The sequence below is a fragment of the Carcharodon carcharias genome, chromosome 20 (genome assembly GCF_017639515.1).
Source record: "Carcharodon carcharias isolate sCarCar2 chromosome 20, sCarCar2.pri, whole genome shotgun sequence".
Lineage (NCBI taxonomy): Eukaryota > Metazoa > Chordata > Chondrichthyes > Lamniformes > Lamnidae > Carcharodon > Carcharodon carcharias.
In genome coordinates, this window is record NC_054486.1 from 70,977,387 (window position 1) to 70,998,988 (window position 21,602).

The 21,602-nt window shown below is 42.2% G+C and overlaps 1 protein-coding gene across 5 annotated transcripts in view; it reads right to left on the reverse strand.

Moving 5' to 3' along the window:
- kif26ab (kinesin family member 26Ab) overlaps positions 1-21,602 on the reverse strand; it is a 278,697-nt gene that overhangs the window by 22,831 nt on the left and 234,264 nt on the right. For 4 of the 5 annotated variants that reach the window (XM_041214247.1, XM_041214249.1, XM_041214248.1 and 1 more), the window contains 5 exons: positions 19,798-20,060; positions 19,344-19,527; positions 18,929-19,088; positions 14,661-14,823; positions 10,959-14,460 (listed from right to left, as the gene is read on the reverse strand). In XM_041214247.1, the coding sequence (XP_041070181.1) occupies positions 10,959-14,460; positions 14,661-14,823; positions 18,929-19,088; positions 19,344-19,527; positions 19,798-20,060 (4,272 nt within the window). Of the gene's footprint in view, positions 1-7,504; positions 9,245-9,450; positions 9,698-10,958; positions 14,461-14,660; positions 14,824-18,928; positions 19,089-19,343; positions 19,528-19,797; positions 20,061-21,602 lie in introns of those variants that run through there. The other variant, XM_041214251.1, reaches the window with a different exon arrangement.

Genomic DNA, 21,602 nt, shown 5'->3' on the forward strand with positions numbered 1-21,602 from the left:
TATTTTGTAAGAAGCCAATCTCTGCTTGAATATGCTTCATTTGTAGGGGAAAAAACAAATGTAGCATGGGGAAAATTTTCAAAACATTGTCTGCCAGCTGTGGTACAACAGCCACGGAAACCCATTAGAAAAGGGGCCAATCAGGAGAACCGCCATGGGAAACTCATTCCATCTGTGTGTAAAATTGATTCAAATGTTACAATTATGAGGTTTATAGATTATTATATTTTGGGACTATAGCTTTAAATTTAGGGTAAATGAAGGTGGTCATGTGACTTTTTCTGACAGTAAGCCTGGGTGGTTTGATTGTTAAGAGATCAAAGGAAGGCTTTACTGAGTAGAGGCACAAGATATTTACATGTGGAGACAATGGCAGCAGTCTCTTGAGTTTGCAATGAGTAGACCCTGAGGCCGGGATTTTCTGGCCCTGCCTTGGCAGGACCCACTGCGGGGAACGCGGCGGCCCTGCCAAAAGTCCATTGACTTTCAGCAGGACCGGATGATCCTGGCGGCGCACGGGGCCTGAAAATCAAGCGCTGAGTCTCCTAAAGTCTCAGAAGAGTGTTGAAGGTACCAGGTTGTAAATAGCAGTCCTGCAAACTGTCCACTGACTTCTAAGATGAAAGGGAGTTGGGGTCAAAGATAGCTAATTAGCATTTCTATCTGAAAGCAAGGGTAATGTGTTTCACATTGTCACAAGGGACAGGAAGTCATTTTTAAGATCAGGCTACAGGCTTCCCTACAAATCAATGACTATCACAGACAGACAGCGGTTCTGTGTGCTCAGCCGGGAGAAAGGCTGCTTGGCTTTGTGAGCTACCACAGCTGGATGTGGGACAGTGCCTAATGGAACAGACATATCCCATAGCTATCTAAGGAATCTGGGAGATTTTTCCTGTCATGCCCAGGGGCAAAAAGAATCGTAGGAACAGGTTTTACTGCTTACGGAGGATTTAAGAAATTCTCCAAAAACTGAGGAAAGAGCCTGGAGACAGTTACTTAAAGTTACTAGTTGGTGAAATGGGGAGATGGGAATTTACTGAAAGCTGGGAGCAACTAGACTGTTTGCCAAAAGGGCTGTAATTCCGTGGAGAGTGCAACAGGTGATAAGTATAAAAAGGGAGCAACACTTTTTTAATGTCTAAGTTCCTTTCTTCAGTTTATATAAGTTGCCTACAAAAATAAATAGTGTTTAGTCAATAGTGCTTTTCGAGATTTGTTACAGTAAAAGTTTCAAATGTGAAATCTTGTCGTGTCATTCTTGCAGCTAGTAACTGGAAGTTCAAATTGCTTTTTAAAAGTTTTTGGTTTCTATGGAGATCGTAACACCAATAACAGTTTCAATTGGAGGTAAATCTGTCTGTGAGAAGCTGGAGCTTGAGTCCACAAGAGTTGTCTAGCTGGACGAACAAACTAAGCATGGTAACAGAACATAACCCAGCTGAATTTTCACACTGGGGGCAGGAAACAGAAGCTGGGACATTTCCCAGGCCCCAAACCTGCCTCTGGGGTGGAAACAAACACTGACCTGGGATTTTCACAGAGACGTACCCTTTATTGGCATGGAGACAGGTTCCATGTCCAATAAAGGGCAGCAGGTGGCTCTTAAACATGTATGGACAATCAGAAGCCTTCCAGCTTGAGAGGAGCAGCAGGCTTCCATAAGGGGTAAGTAACTGAAAGGGCGCTTCAACATGAAGGCACCTGCTCATCAACCTTTTAAAGAATTTAATGAGAAAACAGAAAAAACAGCCAGGTTACTGTATGGGGAGATTTGTTGGGTGTGTGTGTGTGTGTGTGGGAGGGGGGTGGTGGGGGGGAATCTCCTTCAAATGGCAGCCTTTGGCTGCACCCACACCCAATTAAGCAAGGAGAGTATGTACGTCCACCTGGATCATTGACCCCTGGCCTACCAGTGGGTGCCCGACTCCAGCCAGCTGACAAGCCCCACAATCATGTTGTGAAGCTGGAGGACAACTGGAAATTGCCAGTTGGCTTCATTAGGGTGCCCTAATAAGGTTCTTACTGAGCCTAATTGGCTAACAGCCTCATGGTGTGGTTGTCCTGCCAGGCCCTGAATCTGCCCCTTGGCCATAACAGCCAGTATTGGAAACAGGGCCATTCTACACTGAAGGGTCCCTCCATCAACCATTGAATACTGAGACCTCTCTGCATCCCACTTTTAATCAGGATAAGTGACAAGATAAAAAGTACATTTCCCTCCTTCAAGTTTAATTTGCTTACCCCTCACCCCTCTCACCCACTCATCTCCTCACAAAATCCCCAATCCCCACCTATGCCACCTCATGCCCTGTGCCCAATCTCATAACCGCTCATGCCCTGTATGCCTACATATGGCTGTACCCACCCACCATGGCCCCTCATACCCTCCATGCCATCTATGCCCCTCTACCCATCCCCCATGGTCCTTTATAGCCCCTATGCCAACTTAGTACCAACTCATGCCAACCCAAGGGCCCCAACCACCACCATCTGTCCTTACCCTAATCATGCCAACTTACCCAATATTCATCATGGGTAGAGCTCAAGATCCATGAGGTCCACAGATGAGATAAAATAAAGTTCTATAAAATGAAGTTCTAAATATCTACTGCAGACTTCACTATATTGACAAAAACTCTAATTCATAAAAATTCATGTACAACATTTACATTCCTTCAACTACTTAAAGCCTTATAACAACAAACATTTCATTCAAGTGCAAAATCCTTTATTAAAACAAGCATAAGCCCAGTTCAAAGAGTCTATAACAACTTGTACATGTCAATCAAATTGTAAAATGGCAGGCACCCTACTGTAATAATGGATGGTTGTGAAATCAGTCATGCAGCAGTAATCCAGTAATGGAAACCCTCAGGTTTATGTCAACAGACAGAGTGAAATAGCAAGTCTAGACCTTTCATTCAATGATTTAAAGGGCAGTATTTTTAAATGTCTTGTCAACTCGCAGCTCCCTTTGACATGTGCTCTTGACAGTTCCTCTTGACAGGACCTCTTGGATTTTTTGACAGTTCGTTTTGACAGGTCTGCTAATAGTTCCAATCGGCTTGACAATTAATGAATTTACGCACTTTTTATGCACATTCATGCTTAATTTTAATAATTCCAAAGGGCACCTTACCTCCCCCAAATGGCACCTGACCTCCCCAAAAGAAATGCACAAAGTTCAGGCCTGCTCTTAAAAAGGTCTACTCGGCACATTTATGGTTTCAGACTCCAGGGATATAAAAATCTGACTTCAGTGGAGGCAGCTGGTGATTTAAATGGCCAGCTGCCTCATAAACTTGGCATGTGCAAAATGTGCCCCTACAAAAATGGGAAGTGTCAGGTTTGGGAGAGGGATTTCTGATTTTCAGACACTTCTGCCCTTTTCACCATGATGGAGCAGCTCTCCGTCATGATCCAGGTCAATGTATTTGCAATGGGCTGTATATTTAAGCAATTTATGCTTACTAAAGTTGTTTAATTACAGTTCCAGAGATGATCAACCCTCAGTTACTCAACCTCGCTCACAAAGGCTGGAATTTTCAGGCCCCGACGTGACAGGGGGCAGGGCCAGAAAATGTGGCGAGTCAGCCAAAAGTCTATTGACTTCAGCACGACTGGAAAATCCCACTGGCATACTCTAATTGGTTCTTACTCCCAGTGGGTTAGCTCAGGTTGAAATGTCTGGGCTGCCTTGGATTCTTGCTAATCCTGATCAATAATTGCCACTTTGTCCCCATACCTTACACCACATCATTGGACAAAGCAATTATGTAGCCACATGGTCCTGAGCTGACTGTCTACCCCATGTTCATTCACAGATTTACTTATTTTTGTAGCCATCCTATATGAGTACAAATGGCTTCTTTATTTATTTGCTTACAGTGAATGAGAAGAACACAATTCAGTCATTTATTTCCTAATCACTTGATTGGCTTGGAACACATCTAATAATAAAACTCTTTCCAAATCATTTCAGTGGAAATGAGCTGCCTCCAAATTTCAATTGCCAGGTCCCAAACTTCCCTCATCCCTTGCTCAACAGCAGCACCAGTGAAAATCCACTAATGTGTGCAAAGAATAAGGGGCTATGTCTGCAAAGGAATTAGCTGACAGGTTGGCTTTGATACACAGGAAGCTGCATTCCCAATATGGTTTTCTTTTCATCCTCTCTAATTTCAGTGGAAGAGCCATGGAAATTCTGAACAAAATGCACTACATTTTTGGGGGTTTTTATCATTCTTCCAATGAAGTTATGACAGTTCAGCAGGAGTACCTCTGCAGATATCCACCCAGTAATTCCCTTGGAAAGAAATTAAATCCGAGTTTGCTCAACCTAAAGGGATTTTTATATTCCAACTGAAGACATTGTTATGATGGTTAGTGAGCCCATTATGGGCGCTCTCATTGCTCAGACATCATTTCTCTTCCTTTTAAAATCATCAAAACATCTATCCACCCACCCCACCCCATACATTCATTCTTTCCAATAACCATCCAATCTCCACCCAAGTTCTTGAATGCGTCGTCACCTCCTAGTTCCATGTCATAAAACTTTCTATTGAAGCCCTTCAGCCTGGCTTCCATCCTTTGTCAGTACCAATAGCTTGTTTAAGCTCAGCAGATCATATCCTATACCACACCAAAGTCCCACTTGCATAATATTCCCATCTGCGGTGACCTACACTGAATTCAGTGCTTTAGGGAGTCAGTAAGTCAAAGTTCTCATTATTGTCTTCAAATCTTTCTATGACCTCACACCACCCTAGTTCTGAAACCACCTCTGGCCTGACACCTCCTCCTGAAATTTTCCAATTCTGTGCATCCTCCCTCCTTTCATCCCATCATTAATGATCAGGCTTTCAATTACCTTGGCCCTAATTTCTGGAATTCCTTTCCAAAATCCCTTTGCCACTTCACCTATCTCTTAACCTTTAAAAATCTCAAACCACTTTTTAAGGGCTGGCATCTCCTAGCTCTCACACCATGACTTGTTGTACATTCCTTTGTTTTAATTTCCCTCCCACATATAAAAGTGCAATTTATCCAATTTTTTATTATAAAACACAGAAGAGATTTTTGCTTTCACTTATATGATGATGGTACCATGAGATTAAGTTCAGTTCACATACAAGGTTAGTTCCCAGGAATTCCAAACTGACAGATTAGTTTGAAGTATGCATCCTTTTCTAGAGCTATTTGTACAGTAGGAGTCCTAGCGGAATGGGAATGTAGGGTGGAATCTTGCCTCTCCTGCCTCCTCTCGGGAAGACCTGCTGAACCACAAGCCAATCAGGCAGTGGTGGGGCTAGCAGTGGGCCTTCCCCTAGAATCAAGATCCTGGGAGGGGCAGAAGTCTTGCTTACCAAAAGCTAAGGGCCAGTCAGAGGCCGGGAACTCATGTGCCCAACAACGCCACAGAGGAGGTGATGGTTGATGCGGGAAAAACACCTATTGAAATCGTAGGATCGTGGAGTGGCCCAGGCCACAGGTAAGTCATGTGGTGAGGTGGGGGACAGGGGGATAGGGACTCACGGGGTGGGGATCATGGGGAGTGGGTATAGGGGGATTGCAGCAAGTGCAGGGGGTGGCTTTCAATAGCCCATTCATTCCTGGTGCCAAGTCCCTATCAGATACTGAGTGCCTTTGATCGAGGGACCTCCCACCCGTCCCCCACTCTCAGAGGTTACAAGCTAGCCACATAGTTTTACCTGTCGTGCATGCTACGTGTTGATGTCACTGGTTTAGTACCAGAAGCTGCAGGATGAGGTCTTTAACTGGTTATTAATTGGCCACTTAAGGGCCTGAATAGGCAGCGCGGCAGGAAGGTCAACCAAGGGCCTTCCCGCCTCAAACTTAATTCTGGTAGAGGGAGGAATGCAGTGGGGTTCCAGTACGCCACCATTCTGCGTAATTACATGCCCTTCCCAACTCCAAGCTCGCTACCAGTGACAGCATAAGATTCTGCCCCTAGTTACCGTAGGTGAAACAGCAAGAGAGAGGTGGCAGTTTAGATTGATGGATCAATCCTCAATAAAGACAGCTGGAGAACCAGATGCTAAGCTTTGGCTTCACCTTAGTGGAAAAACGATTGCCTATAAATGTTTTGAGTTGGGGACAGTCAAAGATAAGAATAGCATAAGGGACTTCAAAGATAGTAATAAGGTAAGCATATACAGAGACAGGGAGACAGAGATTAGGAGCAGCAATCGAAAACCTGGGGCTTAATAAGGTTTTTAAAAGAAGAGAGGGAGACAGTAAGATTGAGGAAGGGATATCCAGAGAGATGGATCCAAGAGACTAAGGTTCTGCTATCAATAATAGGATGAAGGGGTGGGGCTGGCAGTGAGAGGTAGTAGGGTGGGATATGCAAAAGCCTTGAGTCCAAGATATTGAATTTGTGGGGAGAAAAATAAATAACAGGCTGGAGGAGATGGCAAAAATCAGATGATGCAAGACCATAGAGAGAGATAAAGAAGATCAAGAACTTTAAATTGTGCTGCGGGGTGGGTGCCAGTAAGTCAGTGAGAAAGAACTGCTGACTGAACGGAATTAGGATGAGTGTTGCAACATTTTTAAAAGTTGGAATTTATGACAAGTGGAGAAAGCACAATAAGGAGGGTCCTGGAGTAGTCTCGTCTGGAGGTGAAGAAGGTGGATATGAGGATGTCAGTAACATTCATGAGCAAATCAATTTCCATCTGTTTCTAATTCCCCTCTGACCTCAGAGGCTGTCCAAGATCAGATTTAATGAGAGACTGGTCGATTGTCAGTCATTTTCTTTGAAGCAAATGGGAGGGATAATGTACCTGGCAATAGTTTGAACACATACCTAAACTAGATAATATTTAGGCAGGCATAAAATTATTGCTTAACAGTAGCAAATCAAATTCACATTTCAACCATCATTTTAACAGGGCGGTTAAAACTTTAAGGATGGTAAATGGAAAGCAGCAATTAAGCTAATTATTGGAGAATGGAATCAATTACCGTCAGCCAGGCAATTATTGTGTGGCTGATTTACCTGGACGGTTTAGTCACGCTCAAGTAAGCCTTCATTTAGCACCAGTCACTGAGATGACATGGATTTCTAATTATACAAAATATAGCAGTATTGAAAACAGGCAACTCTGCTATAATGATGTGTGAGCAGCCATCATTCATCCAAACAGTTGATTGACAGGCATCTTTTCCTTGCTCTACATGGTGAAAAACCACTGTGATTATTGCAACATTGTGTTATTCTGAAGCACATCTACATCATATATGTAAATTGTGTTACTACGCTTTTGCTACTGGCACCAGGGAGGACATCTTCCACGTGTATCATAATGTTGTCAAAACCCTGAGAGAAACGGTGCCAAATTGAAAAAAAAAATTGAGAAGTTGTTAACATCCAACGTCTGCTGAAAGATTCAAGCCGTTTGTGTTTATAAGACTAGCTTAGAGAAGGAATAAAAAGACAAGAGACTTTGAAAATAAAACACAGGACGCATAATTGAGTAGAATAGGCCTACTTTACTGTAGAACTAGAAAAATATTACAAATGAATAAGTTATTACTCATTATAAAAGTAGTTTACATTTAATTGTAGTTATTCTCATTACTATCTTTAGATAGATTGTACAACTGTATAGATGATATGGACATGGCACAAATATGTTATAAGTGCAATTTCTACCAGTACTTCATATCTCTGTGCAAAAATATTTTAACAACAAAAACAGCTTTGTTCCCATACCAAAATCAACCAGCACATGGCTTCTTGATTATATTTTTACAGTAAATAAAATTAACTGGTGGGGTTTTGGATGTCATGTCCATCGAAGGATGTTCTGACAATTAAGCAGATGCTGGTCCCATGGAAAGGTTTTCAATTTTCTCTGAAAACAGAGTGGCTACACCTCAGAACAACATGGAGGAGGGTTGCTAATTTTACAGCAATAGATTAACTGGAGAAACCATCTACTCTGTTAACTCTGTCCAACCAACTACACAATATTTTCTAGATGAAACATAACAACGTGCAACTTGAGTGTTCTTAGATCACACAATAGCACGAATGTTGGCAATGGTCTGATTCAGCAGCTACATGCAGTCCCCACCATTTCATCTAGCCAAGTTTAAATCAGGCAATCATCTAAGTCATCCAAAAACACTAGCCAATTTACCATTTTCATTATAGTTAATTACAAAGTTGCTGCTGGCAACATGTCAAGCACTCCATGTATTTTGGGCAGAAACAGGTGTTTACTGAGCAGCTCACACCTCGTTAAGTTGCAATTCCCTTGTATACTTAATCACCTCTAACTGGTGCTGGGTTACTGCTCATACTGCTCAACACTGACTACAATAATAAACATGCTCAAAAAGTAAATAGCACCTCATTAAGATCCAATTACTTTGCGTGCTTAATCCCCTCTAAATAGTGTGGGGTTAGAGCTTCAATACTGATTTGCTACAGTCTTTATTCAATAATAATGTCATCTCTTTAAACTGTCTAATTCATATTTGGACAAAGCGCCTGAATACCAATGTGCCCATTATACGTGCTAAGGAAATGTGTTCCCCCTCCACACTGCTCTGGGATATCATATCATAAATTAATTTTGGTACCTGCCTCTTGTTTTTTACTTGCCCCTTTTGTTTGACTGTGGAACAGCTGAATTTCGAGCTACCTCGGGCCCAGTCTGTGTTGGATCAGGCAATAGGGATGTGTTTTCCGACCATTCAACGGCAGATCATGGATGCGCACACCCTGGATCTACAGTTTTCAACCTTTGCCACTGCATTAGGGAGTCTTTACCACAAGGACCTCATATTGGAGATTCAGTCACATACTGCACATGATTTTCAACTATTCTTTTAAATGGTGAGCAAATCATGTCCAGCATGTGTCTGAATATCTGATGTGCATTCCTGAAAGATGCGGCTCACAGCTGGCTTTCCAAAATTGACTGGGAAACTATTCCTATAACGTTTGCTGGCACTTAATAGGCCGCATTTACAGCTTGCTGCTGGGGTACAGAAGTGTCACTGCCAATCAGCTCCCTCATAATAGCCACTGCCCAACTTTCATTTTCATTGAAATATACCCGGGTGGAAAGCTGAAATTCCACCCCAATGACTCCTTCCCACTAATGGATTCCTCGCTGTTTGGTGTCTCATCTACGCTCTCAGGAATGACAAATCCTTTTGCATTGAATGCTGCCTAAAGTGAAGAAGAACAGCAAATCATCTGTGGAGACAAAAGGGACAATATACAAGCTATTAATTATATGCAAATATGCTGTAGAACAGAAAACAGGTAGTTCAATTGCAGGCAAGGTGCAACTTCTTTTTGCAAATTTAGAAACAACATTAAAGATTGTTTTTCGTATTCTGCTTAAATCCAGTTGCACACAACAGTTGATTGCATAGGGAAAACAGTAATGTAAAACTCACCAGGTTAACTGGAGGCTCCAAGGTAGGTGCTTTCCCCTCTAGAATGATTTTGAAGATTGTTGTGTCTCTTCCATTTCTTCAGGAGCATAGCACCTCAACAATGTCCTTTCAACCTTTGAACAATTTTTTCTCACAAGCCTTTTCAGGTCACTGATTCTTTTCTGACAAGGTTGCGGTGTTGCCAGTTTTTCATTGGATGTTGGTACCGAAGTGACTGCTCCAAAGAAAGCATCTTGGTGTTTGTAAACTATTGATGAGAATAATAACTCTCTTGGTGAAACATGGCCATTGCTGTCCCCTGCTGAACTCCACTTTGCATAATCATCACCAGCTTATGATTACTTTTATTTGCATTCATTATTTAATATATTAATGAGGTTATCAAATGGTTTCTAATTGAGTATCTCAAGTTACTGCTAGCAGTAAATTAGATACTGATTTACAAGAATTGCTTGCCTATAATCGTATGGAGTAAATTTGGCTGTTATAACCACAACCACAGCATATCCACTCTGTAAGAGGCTCTTTCGGCAGCAATTTTGAGGTGAGCTGGTACTTCACTTATCCCCATGGATGTAGCCCTGACCCAGGATCAGGGATATTTACATATTGGAGGCTGGCTCCTACTCCATTTACAATGCTGATTGGTGCCTTGCTGCCACATAAATGGGTCCACAGTCTTGACTCAATCCAAGAAAAAATATTCTATTGCTGCCACTCATTCATCAATCCTTCGGCAGCTGAGTTCCTTTCCAAAATTGTCCTTTTAAATTTGCCCCGATGCCTGTAGCAACACTGAATGCCAGAGATGCATAGGCGTCCTTCACACCTATCATCACCATGGTACAAATAATAGGAAATCCATCACATGATGTATTTTCCTGTTTTGTATAATGTCATAATATGTCCACTTAAATAGGTGCAGCCACATTATGCACCAGTCCTCAGTTCAATCACAATTCCCAATGGCTTTTAAAATACACAGTATTGCCCAGCAACAAAATGAATTCTGACCCCAAGTACCCAAAACATATGACCTTTTTGCTTTCAAAGCCCAAAGATTTAGCACCTGTAAATTTGATTACCTCCAAAATTGAAGATTTGAACTCATCCCAATTTGAGAAGATGGCAACTGGTTGTCAAGGTTTACATATGAATACTGACACTTGGTGAAATACTGGAGGGTGATGATCTGAGTTTACCAATAAAGTAAATTACTAACACAGACACCTGGAGCTATACTTTGCAAAAGTTGACACTTAAAAAAATAGGCTTTTTAAAAAATACATTGAAAATACATCTTCACACAATGTAGCTTCGTCTTTCATTGTTTTTATAAAAGGGCAGTTAAGGATGGGCAATAAATGCTGGCCTTGCTAGTAACATGCAAATCCCACAAGTGAATAAAACGTATTTAAAAGTCAACATTCCTCAATATTCTTTTTTGAAATTCCCGTTCTTAAAAAATTTGAGCCAAATACTATAATAAGTTGATGAATAAAGCTTACCAGCTGTCCGCTTTTTGGGGGACTTCGAACTTCTGTTGCGGCCAGATGAAGACATTCCACTTTCACTCATGGAATCATGTGCGGATGACGCACTTCCTGTAGCTTCACTGTCACGAATCATACTTTCATAACCACTACTGCCACCGCTATGATAAAAAAGAGCTGTTCTTCCCATGGCTGGAGGCAGCTCTCCACTAAGAACACTGCTGTTGTCACTACCATGCCCACTGCTGTAGCGCTGAGGTCGTCTAGGTGCCGTTATTTTACTGTACGGAGAAGGCAAGACTGGTATCTGTGATACTTCATCACTGAGGTTGACCCCACTGTCATTCCCACTGTCAGAATCTGTGGATCCTCTCAAATGGCCCATTTTACCGGAGGAGGCCCCAGATGCTAGTTCGGAGACACGGCTATTCGCTGCCCTGACTGCTTGCTTTGTTCCCATGATTGTTCCTTTGCCAGGTTTACAATTTGCTACCTGTGTCGAACGAGGTATTGTTTTTCCATTTGATGGCACAGTGGAACTTCGACCCATTGACTGGGTTAATGACTTAACTGATGTGCTTAACCCCTTTGCACCGCTTGAAGAGAGGCTTCGACATTTATTTCCTGACACCACAACCTTATTATTGGAAGTACATTTGGTTTGATTGGTTTTACCTGGTACAGGGACTACAGGAATGGGTGGAGTAGACATTACAGGAGCTGACGGTGACACACCAAGCCTCGGTACTGATCGACCTGTTCTGCTGTTATTGTTGACAAGGTGGCCACTTTCCTTAGCCATGCTGTGCTTGGATCCTACTGAGGTAAGACTATCACTTCTCTCAAGGGATAGCTGACTTCCACAGCGATGCACAGCTTCAGGTTTAGGCATTCTGGATTTTGAATTTGAAATGTTTTTAACAGACATCTGATCAGACTTTATGTTTGTCGATCGGTTATTGTTACCTTCAACAATACAAGTAGCAACATTTAGTCTCCCATCTACATCATCCTCTAGTTTTGGTGGTGATACTTTAACTACCTCTGGAATGGTACATTTTTGGGCATTAGTTTGTGGAGTAACTCTATTTTTTTGTTCTAGACTAGATTTACGGACTGGGGGCGCTGGAGGTATCCCATTGAGCCTCGGTAGCATGCTTGTTTTGGGCACTGATGTTTTCTTACATGCAGTTGATTTTAAGCTGCTTGTTACTGAAGCAAAATCTCGTTGCTCTTTGGGTATAGCTCCAGCATTAACACTGGTGTGCATTATTGGCATTGTGGCAACCATCGAATTTCCTTTTTTGACTTGTGATACCTTTGCCAGCATATCATTTTTCCTTGTGTTCACACCAATGGCACTATTTACTCCATCGGATTTATTTACCATTTCACATCCATACACAACTCTCTGTGCACAAGAAACAGTTGTATGAGATTTGTTAAGCCTAGGAATGGTTCCAGTATTTTGGGATGCTTTCATTTGCTGTTTTATTTGACTGCTAGTACCAGATTTGGGAGATGACTTCTCGGAAAGTGCTTGATCCTCGGCTTTTGGTTCCAATTGGCTATTTGTGCGTTGTAACCAAGGATCCTCAAGCTCATTTTCTTGTTGTGTGTCTCCACAATCTACTGTGCTACCGCTATGGTTCACAGATGAGGTAGGTTTTATTTTCCTGGGAAGACTAGGGTAGCAAATAGGATCTTCTTCAGGAATTACTGGGACATGACAATGTACTGGGATGCTAGTTTTAGTTACTGATGAATTATTAGTGCCAGTCACAACTTTGTCAGAAACGACTTTGGATAAAGTTAAGGCGTTAGAACCTTTGTTGGTGTCAATGAGAGCTCTGCTTGAACTGGTGCTTTCATTACCCAGTTCAGAACAACAGAATCTATCAGTCAAGGTGCTTTTATGAGCCTGTGTCAGTGGTGCACACATATCTTGCAGCATGTCAGGTGAATCCAAGTTAGAAGGCCCCAGAGACTTCTCACCAAAACTGTAGCAAGACTGCATAACAAAAGTTTCAGAGGGCTGTGCCCCATCACTTTCTACGGCACAGATACTTAGTTCACTGAGCCAGGAGCTAATTGATGATCGTCTGCTACTGTTGCAAAAAGAATCATCTGCAAGTGGCACAACATTGTCCATGCTTGCTCCAGCAGTGGTTGCTGGTGAGGTATAAGCTTCAAAGTCATCATTTATGCTACTAATAATGCTGACAGGCCGTGAGCCTGAGGCCAAGGCCTGAAGTGAACAGTCGCTATTAAAGCTAATAATGCTAGCAGGTCGACCACTTTCCAAAATCCCTTCAAATGACAGTTCTTCCACAACAGTAAATACCAGTTCATCTTCTCCATTCAGTTCCACAGGCTGCTGCAAAGTCACAGTAGTGGTTAACATGTCTCGGTCAATACAATCACTCCGTAATGCTGATCGTAAGCGGTTTATATCTGATGCCGTGGATTGTTTATATTTACTTCTGCAATGTGCAGCAGCACTTCCAGTTACAATGGACTCCGGTTTATTTATCACCTGATGGCTCATTCCTACTGGAGGAGTTCTAATCACACAGCCGCTGGTGGATTCTGAACAAAGTATTTTCCTATCTTTTGTTTGGGGAGGTGGTGGTGCAGGGCTTGGCAAAGGCCTTCTGTTGAAAAACATCTTTTCTCTCACAACGGGCGCAGGTGTGGCTTGTGCCTGCTTTTGTGCTTTCGGGCTGTTAGATTTGGACGCATTTGTGGAAGCTGTGATTGTCTCCTTGATTCCATCTATTCCAATATTACCACTTAATTCCATTTTGCTTCCTTCAGCTTTGGTTTGAAGTTTCAAATGTTCGGTTGTTATCGAGCGAGAGGGGCTCTTCACTGGAGATCCATTATGCTGCTGCACAGGAATTTGAGTATGTGGGCTCTGCCCTTTTTTAGGAGACACTGCTTCTATTGAAGAATGCTTTCTATATATTTGTGGAGGAGATACCGGTACCTTCTCAATTGCAGGGGCAGATTGTGTCGTCTCCTGTACAGTTATACATTGCACATTTTCCATCCTTGTAGGGACTGGGCTGTTACTACAGATGAAAAGTCCTTGCTCACAAGAAAATTTGATGGGCTCCTCACTTCCATCAATGCACTCTAATCTCTCCTGCAATTCAGCAAAAGTGTTGCATTTGAAATAGTCCCTTTCTGTCCTCTTACCAACAATTACAGTTTCCTTGCCTTTCTTGGGATCATTCCTCTTGTTAAGAGAAGGGATTATGGGGACAAACTCTGGCGGTCCCTCATTATCTGTTAGCTCTCGATCAGACAGTGCTGCGCCATTGGGACCAACATAAATAACAGTATCACATGATTGCTCACTGCTTGATGAATAATCTGGGTCACTCGCTATTCCTAATACAGGAAGATTTGGATCAAGAGCTGTGGTCCTTGAGTGAAAGGGTCTTAAATGAGGCGGCCTTCGAATCCGACCTTCTTCACAAGAACTTTCTCCTCCTGAAGAACTTGAGGCATACTAGTTCAAACAGAAAAGTGTTTATTTTACACAGAAAATAGAACCACACATTTAAAAGAAATGCAATTGAGGCAAAAATTTGACTTATAAACTTTACAACACTAGATGGAGAGTAGTTTACTGTTATTTATGGTAAATGCTTTCTAGGCCCGCATTTGAAACTAACATCATTTGATATTCTACTTGGAGCTGATACTGACCTTGGACTTTTTCTTTCTCATACGATGAACTCGTGCTGCAAGCTGAATGCTTGTAAGGGTTTCTGCATAGTTGGCAGGCGAGTCAGAAATATGGGTGATCATGGTTGTTCTGCAGTTTATATTCCCCAGCGATTCTCTCAGCAGCATAGTAAGCTTACTATCTCTATATTGTACAACAAAACAAATACATTCAGGTACAAAGAAAGTGATGGGCTAAGCATTTTGAGACAATGGTCTATTTTATACATCCACAGTTTACAAACTGTGTCTTTTTCCTATTCAAAATATCATCAGGATTAAAATGGTTTTAATGTCGCATTTTAGTTCAGGTGTAAAAGGACAGAATCCAACAACATATAATTCTGTTGTTTAAAATTACTAAAGCAGCCTGTTTCGTAATGGAACCTCTTCAGGCATGAACATTAGCTTAGTTTTTTGAAAAAATGTAGATAATATGTCCTTGTCTGGAGAATAATTCATGTGGCTTCAAACAAATGTAAGCACAGAAACTGTTACTGTGGGTAATTACAAAATCCATGTTTAGCATAAATACAAAGCCTTCCTTAAGAAGATAAACAGATGCTTTTATTATTGCTACAAATGTAATGAAAATGTTCACTTGCTGGCCTAGATTTGTAGCCACTGGTGTTGAACTCAGAAGAATTATGCAAAATGCCAACTGATTTGCATCCAAGTATGAAAAGCTATCTATCCTTCAGCAACTCCTCAATAAAGCTTACATTAAAGTTAAAATGATAGAGAGACACAGTAATACATAAGAAGATAAGAAATAGGAACAGGAGTAGACCATTCAGCCCCTCGAGCCTGATTCACCATTCAATAAGATCGTGGCTGATCTTCTTGTGGCTCGATTTCCACATTCCCATCTAACCCCGATAACCTTTGATTCCCTTGCTGAACAAGAATCTATCTATCTCTGCCTTAAAAATATTCAATGACCCCAACTCCACCACCTTATGAGGCATAGAGTTCCAAAGTTGCACAAGACCCTGAGAAAAAAAATTTCTCATCTCTGTCCTAAAAGGGCAACCCTTAGTTTTAAAACAGTGCCCCCTCGTTCTGGACTCACCTACAATAGGAAACATCCTTTCAATGTCCACCTTGTCGAGGCTGTTCAGGGTCTTGTATACTTCAATCAAATCACCCCTCACTCTTCTAAACTCCAGCAGAAACAAGCCCAGTCTGTCCAACCTTTCCTCATAAGACATACGACTCATTCCAGGTATCAATCTAGTAAACCTCCTTTGAACCGCCTCCAACACATTTACATCCTTCCTTAAATAACGAGACCAAAACTGCACACAGTATTCGAGGTGCCGTATCATGGGCATATTCCCATGCCATTTTTATTCAAAAGCATGCTGACTTTTCCATCCAAATTATCGATAGAAAGAATTTAAATGCCTAGATTTCTGCACTGACATTGAAGATAATTGTGTCAAATATTAGGCTAATTATTCTTGGAGAGAGTATCTTGCAACGTCGGCTTTCAGATAGATTTTTTCCTGCGCCCTTTGACTCAAAATATTTTGCAACAGAACTTGCTGCAAGTGCGAGCTGATAAAGGCATGGCAAGAGCAACAAATGCCTTGGGAGCTCAGTGAATGGCAGGACCAACAAAGAAAGAAACAAAGGAGCAACAGAAAATGAGAGTGAATTATAACCAAATCGGGTACAGAAAGAGAAATAAAGAAAAGCAAAGAAAGTTACATTAAGAAACAGAAAAAGAGAGAACAAAAGGAAGAAAAATATTCAAAAAAATTACATTTTTACAAGTTTAGATTTTCAGGAAGAATTTACTACAGCAAGAATGAGATTGAACAGTTTGAACTGTTCCCTTCCTGGGCCGGAGAGGTCGATTGACAGTGCATTAACAATGATCATGCTGTTAAAAGAGTAGTTAGGCACTTAATCTAATCTTAGTCTAATGGTCGAATAATGTGCAAGATCTTTCAATCTCTTAAAAATAACAGGGACATTATGGACAAGGTGCCACTGTGCAAAGCAAACAGCTGAGTGGTGTGAATCAACCAACCAGGTTTGGAGATTCACAACTCATATCAAATCTCTTAATCTGAATTTGCTGGCCAACTTTAGAGTCATGGAGGTCTACAGCACAGAATCAGGCCCTTCAGCCCATTGATTCTGCACTGGTCAAACAAGTACCTAACTATTCTAATCCCATTTTCCAGCACTAGGCCTTGTATGCCATGGTATCACAAGTGCACATCTAAATACTTCTTAAATGTTATGAGGGTTTCTGCCTCTACCACCCTTTCAGGCAGTGAGTTCCAGATTCCCACCACCATCTGGGTGAAAAAATTATTCCTCAGTTCCCTCTAAACCTCCTGTCCCTTACCTTAAATCTATGCCCCCTGGTTATTGACCCATCCAGCAGGAGGGAAAGTTCCTTCCTGTCTACCCTATCTATGCCCCTCATAATTTTATACACCTCAAGCATGTCCCCCTCAATTCCCTCTGCTCCAAGGAAAATAACCCCAGTCTATCCAATCTCTCCACATAACTAAAACTCTCCAGCCCAGGCATCATCCTGGTATATCTCCTCTGCACTCTCTCTAGCACAATCACATCCTTCCTATAATGCAGATTCCAGAACTGCAAGCAATACCCTAGCTGCGGCCTAACCAGCATTTTATACAGTTCCAGCATAACCTTCCTGTTCTTACATTTTATGCCTTGGCTAATAAAGGCAAGTATCCCATGTGCCTTCTTAACCACCTTAGCTACCTGTCCCGCTACCTTAAGGGACTGGTGGACATGCACACCAAGGGCCCTCTGATCCTCGGTACTTCCCAGGGTCCTACCATTCATCATGTATTCCCGTGCCTTGTTTGTCCTGCCCAAGTGCATCACCTCACACTTATCTGGATTAAATTCTATTTGCCACTGATCAGCCCATCTGACCAGCCCATCTATATCATCCTGTAATCTAAGGCTATCGTCCTCACTATTTACCACCCCACCAATTTTCGTGTCATCCGCGAACTTACTGATCAACCCTCCTACATTCAAATCTAAATCATTTATATATACCACAAACAGCAAGGGACCCAACACCAATCCCTGTGGAACCCCACTGGACACAGGCATTCAGTCACAAAAACACCCCTCGACCATTACCCTCTGCTTCCTGCCACTCAGCCAATTCTGGATCCAATTTGCCAAATTGCCTTGGATCCCATGGGCTCTTACCTTCGTTATCAGTGTCCCATGCGGGACCTTATCAAAAGCCTTGCTGAAGTCCAAGTAGACTACGTCAAATGCATTTCCCTCATCTACACACCTGGTCACCTCTTCAAAAAATGTTCATTCTAATTACAGTGTGCATTATTGAAATGCTATTATTTTCCAGCAAGATTAAGCCAGTGTGTCCTCCTTGTAAGGTCTGCTAATTGAACACAATCCAAGGCTCAAACCTAGAATCTCTGTGGTTCATGGCAAGAGTTGCACTAAACAGCTAATTGTTAAATGTCTAAATTCTTCTCATCTTACATTTTGCTAATAAATATATGGATCTATTTTAAATGAATGGCATTGAATTTCAACTAGTTTACAACCTTACGGTTAAAGGCAAAGAGAGATAGTACCATGCCTGCCATCCAGCCCCTGGCCCTACCAAAGTTTGAAGGGTCAGCAAACGATTGCACAATTTGACTGACAGTGGTGGCTGAGGTTCCATCTGGGACATGCAAGGTGCCAGAAAATCCACAGTAAATATGTGGGGGAAGAATGGGTGAGCTGAGGACAATTTTCCTGCTCCTCTAATCCCCTAAAACTCATTCTAAAAGGATATATTTGTCATGCTGTGGCCTCACATCGTGCACCCACCTCCCATGGCAGATGTCCATGGTCCCTCTATTCCCCCATCGCGTCCCCTAATGTCCCTGTAAGAGATGGACAAAGTCTCCACCTACAAGCCCATACAGGAAATTTGATTATAAGATTGGGACATGGTTTAACTAGCGCTGGCCTAGATTCTAGATATTCTGGCAGAAGCCTGCCAAGTTACAGTGGAGGTCCATTGTAACAGGTACAGATTATAAACCCTAACTTTTTTTTAAACGGGAAAGGGGCATTAGATTCAAAAATGCTCGGCTCTTTTTGACTTCAGAAATCCATGCTATTTTTAAAGTCATGGTCATTTCTTACACCTTCATAGCTGATAATCCCCACATCGAATGCTTCGTTCAAGAGTTCACACTTAATTCACCATACGCATTACTTACTTGTATGGAACGTGTTTAGCGCCATTGACTAATGCCAAAATGACATTGCCCAAAGCTGAAAGTGATAGACAGAGGCCTCCACCACCATCCCGGCTCTTGCTTAAAACCTTTTCACAGCTCCCCAGATCAACCAGGTGCAAACGACTGCGCCCTCCTGACACTGTAAAAACATGGTCAGATACACAAATCCACTTAGAGATTCTGAATTTATTCAACCAACAGACATAATGAATGCAACAAACCAGTTTCCATATTAAATATTAACAACAGGCAAAACGTGGAGGTTTCTGTAAAATCAGACCGTAATCACCACTTATTCGTATTAAATTTGTTAATCTAACATTATCTGTGACATCCATATTAGCAGAATACATTAATTTTACAAATCAGAATTATTCATTTAGAGTGAACATACTTCCCCCTTTGCCACTCTTTTCCATTCGATATTGGTAAATGTGAAGGGTAAAGAGCATATGGGAGTTCCTTCTCTCCTCCTCATCACAATCTGGCCTACTGGTCCTTCTGGAGGCTATTGCTGCATCAAGGAAGTAGGCGGCTTTCTCTGCCGTGGGGGCTCTCAGCTCACTTTGATTCTGAAGCTGAATATGAAGAGAAATGTATTACTAATTGGGAGAGGGTTGCATTTCTGCTCAACAGATTAGCTCTCTGGGGCAATTAGTAACAAAATATGTATACCAAGGGAGCAAAGATGAAAAATAACTAAAGCCAAAAGAGTGGCAGTGACATTTTAAATATAACTGGAATGTTTCAGACATCCGTCAATACAATACACAATGGAAATGCAGTGAGTACAGAAACGTTATCAATATATTGGAAAATTGTGTAACTATATACTGTAATAAAAATACCTGAGTTCCACAGATTGGATCCTCTCTGAGGTAGACACCAGGAGATTGGCCATCCTGGAGGCTGCCAGTGGCCACTTCAGATAGCAAATCCCTAAGGTTTTCATCCTTGCCCCAGATCTCCACAGCAGATACCCTGACCGAGAATCGAGTGCCAGTTTTCTCCTTGCGCTCATTTATTAGTTTAAAAAGCCAGGATATTGCACAGGGAATAACACCGAGGTTTTGCATTGAATTGTCTTTTCCAATCATAGTATATGTTTTTCCTGGAATTGAAATGTAAGTTTGAATGTTAGGCTGTTTTAGCTTCTTTAGTAATTTAGATAAATACAGATTTGGCACATTTAGACTTTCTTTCCCAAATGCAACGTTTTGAGTCTATCACTATACTGCTGTTGGGCTACCGTCACCAAACAGACGCCAGTAGCCCACCACCTTCTAAATGGCACAACGTCAGGCATCCTGGAGGCCAAGTAAGCCAGCAGCAAGGTAGATCCAGGGGATCTAATGTAGGTTGATTGTGGGGTCCCCACGGTAGCAGCGGCTCACACAATTCACATGGGCGCCAGAGAAGTGCCCTGCACCTGTTTTCTCCTTTCCCCCTCAAAAATCATTTTAAACGTATAGTTTCTATTCTTCATCAGCTGCACTGCTGTGTGAAACTCAGGTGTGCACAGCACAGGCTTCTTCCTGCAGTCTCCCAAAAATATCTGTATGTCAGCAGACCCCAATATGCATCTTAAAAGGGCCTACCTAGATAGTGACGGCCAGACTGGGAACAGAAATGGGCTAGTACGCTATTTTCCATACTTTCCATGGAGCTACCATCAGTTTTCTAACCAGCATGGTTAGTGAAAACCTTCCCGAATGTCTTAATTATCAGTGTCCAACCTCTATGGTAGAGATACAGGGATATTGTGCTGCGTTTCCCTGCTTGTCCATTCATTTAACCATGTCAGTATTATGTGTCTGAATATTAGGCTACAGACTTGACTTAACAAGTGTCATAAGGTCAAACACACCGTTCTTAATTCCTGTATATTAATGTGCAACTGTGATTGTTAGCAAGATCATGTGTCCTACGCCCATCTGTTCTCCAAGTGTACTCTCTAACTACAAAAGGAAGTTGCTTATTAGTGGAGGCTAGTGGGGTGCCTGTCAAAATACTGACTCAGCTACTCTGCAGCAAGGCTTTCAGCAAAAGAAACTCCACTAATATTATATAGGGCGGCACTCAGGAGATCATTAGACAAGTGATAGTTAAGAAAAACCAGAATTTGATGCAGATAATTCTATCAATCCTAATGGCCCAAGGTAAGGATTAATGTTTTTCTTATCAGTCAGTCCAAAAGACACCGTGCAGAATTTAATACCAGCCCCACCATTCCCAACCCTGGGTGAGTGATACCGCACCCTCGTCCCCACACCCAACCACGGGCATGCAGAGACAGAGGGGTGTGTCATGTGATTGGGCATGAGGTCATGGATGGAGGTCCCACTGCCTTTCCACTTCCCTCCGATCAAGTCCAGGGCAGGAAGACTTGCTGCCAACCTTCCTGCCTGGAGGCCAAATGAAGCCCTTACATTGCCACTTAAGGGCCTCATGTTGTTGCCTTTGGTATTCAAACAGTGGTGAGCAGGGGATTCGCCATCTGTGGAGGCTGCCCAGAAAACCCTATCATGTGTGCCAGTGGCCTATCAGGTGGGGTGCCTCATTCACGAGCACTTTATGCCCAATCAAGGAACACTGCATCAGGAAGAGGGTTCTGCAGGAAGCCACGCTCCTGCCCTTTCTTCTGACCATCCTT